This window comes from Musca vetustissima, unplaced genomic scaffold (genome assembly GCF_032173495.1).
Source record: "Musca vetustissima isolate MV318-11 ecotype Yass unplaced genomic scaffold, APGP_CSIRO_Mvet_v1 utg21966, whole genome shotgun sequence".
Classification (NCBI taxonomy): domain Eukaryota; kingdom Metazoa; phylum Arthropoda; class Insecta; order Diptera; family Muscidae; genus Musca; species Musca vetustissima.
The window spans coordinates 184181-186450 of NW_026876501.1; the positions used below are offsets into that span (position 1 = coordinate 184181).

At 37.8% G+C, this 2270-nt stretch overlaps 1 protein-coding gene across 1 annotated transcript; it reads right to left on the reverse strand.

Annotated features, from left to right (window-relative positions):
- Positions 1–317: 317 nt before the first annotated feature.
- Positions 318–1073, reverse strand: LOC133321064 (uncharacterized). Its single transcript, XM_061530165.1, has one exon. It carries the CDS (start codon positions 1071–1073, stop codon positions 318–320), a length of 756 nt encoding a protein of 251 aa, XP_061386149.1.
- Positions 1074–2270: the final 1197 nt, after the last annotated feature.

Genomic DNA, 2270 nt, shown 5'->3' on the forward strand with positions numbered 1-2270 from the left:
TCACAGGATCCAGAGGACTAGATTTACAAAAGAAGTTTTATGAAGGATTAAAAATGCGATCTCTATAGTGTTTTTAATAGGCAAGCCTTTGAACATTGCTGAATAGTTTAATATTGTCGGGCTCACAATTATGGACGTCCGACAAATACATATATAAAATATTCTGACATTCTTGCATATTTCTTAAAGATACCTTGGAATTTTTCAAAACAAAAACCATTTTAAATTCGAGTTTAACAACAAATAACAAATACTTTATTTTATTGTTCTATAAATCTAACAACAACAAAATACATCATCACAATCAACTATATCTCTTAATGACGGAAGATCGAAGCTGGCAAGTAGCTAGCACCAGGAGTAGAAGCAGCGGGAGCAGCAGCAACGGGAGCTTGAGAAGCAAAGTTGATAACGGGGGCAACACCACCGTTGAAGTTGTGAGAAGAACCACCCAAAGAATCGTATTGACCTTGGATAGCACGTTGAGCGTTGGCAGCATCTTCAGGGGTACGGTATTTGACGAAATGAACTTCGGGTTTGTTGTTGTTACCGGTGTTGATGGTGTTAAGTTTGTTGGCCAAATCGGAAAGGTCGGCTTGTTTGTTGAGAACATAGATGGCGGTTTGTTGTTGGGCAGCTTGTTTGGCCAAAGCCAAGGCGGCATCTTCCAAGCCGTTGTTTTCGGGGCCCTTGATGAAGACAACACGGAGACCCTTCTTCAAGGAGTTAGCCAATTGTTCGGAGCTGGCGGGTTCATTGAAATCGGCATCATTGGCAGAGAAGGTATAGAATTCCTTTTCGAGTTCAGCTTGTGGGACGAAAGAGGGAGCAGCAACAGAGCCTTGACCTTCGTATGAACCAACACCACCAGTGTAGCTTGGAGCGACGGAGCCTTGACCTTCATAAGAACCTACACCACCAGTGTAGCTGGGTGCTACATTGCTGGCAGAACCAACACCTGCACCAGGAGTGAAGGACAATCCGGAGGATGAGTGACCAACGGGCTGATAGTTATAACCCAATTTATCGGCACAGGCAACAGCCACCAAACACAAGACAATGAAGGCACGCATTGTTGTTATTGTTATTTGTTGTAGATTAGCTTTCAATAGATGAACTGTTCGTCGTATTATGATCTGCTCTCTGCGTAGTAGGTGTTTTTATATGTTCGAAATTTTGCATTAGATATTATTTCGCAGATAATACCAGCAGGTTATGAATTTGGCAACACAAATTTAAAATAATCTTCTTATTGTGACGGGCCACAACAAAAACAACAAACACATATGTTGACGATGCTGCAAATATCATTTAAATTTGGGGTTTCCAATGTCATCGCAACGGGTCAATCATTTTTGGTGTTGTTGCTGCTGCTGCTCTTTTTCATTGCATTGTTTCACAGAATGCATTTGTTATCAGTCGGAATCAATTCTTATGATGATGATGAAGATATTTTTAGCCACAGATTTTTATGATCCATAGAATAACGCATTAAAGTTATTTTTTAATTTTATGCTACAAGTTTTGTGCTATTTATTCATGAAGCCATTATAGTTTATGATCGTAGTAGGTGGCGTATCATTTAAATTCACACCTCTAACTAATGTTTATTGATGAGGTAGGTAACCAGTATAATAACATGAATATTTCCTGTTCTACACAATGGGGAAAACTGAATTATTTTTCTGGACATTAGGAGCCAATTAAACTGCGAATAATTTAAAATAAATTTATAAATTTAAAATAGCACATTAAAAATTACATTAACACTTATAAGGTGATAAAATCGCATATAATCGTAAGTAAGTTTATTTTTCTCGACGGCCTTATCAAGGTGTGAAAAAATTATAACTCTGATATTCTTGACCATAAATCTAAATGCTAAAGTGGGACAAAAACCAATTGTTTCTGATGATGCATTGAACATGTGTAAGAAATTATTTTTATATGTTTTACATATCCGGAACAGCAAACACACAGGCAAACAAATTGACATGGCTCATCAAAAATATTTTTAAGACAGTTTTTGTCTTTCGAGTCTAGATTAATGATCGACGTTTTGTAATGAAAAACAAAGCCAGGGGAAGAACCTAAGCATCCAACACTGTGCAAAGCGATTCGCCGTAGCTCATCAGGTACAATGCGAAGTTCTACTTCGAATTAAATTAAGATTTATCACGGTCGGACATTTATTTTCACTCCAAAACCAGTTCTTTCCAAAGCAAATGCTGCTATAGCGATGGATAATTAATCCATACACCTCCCATGTT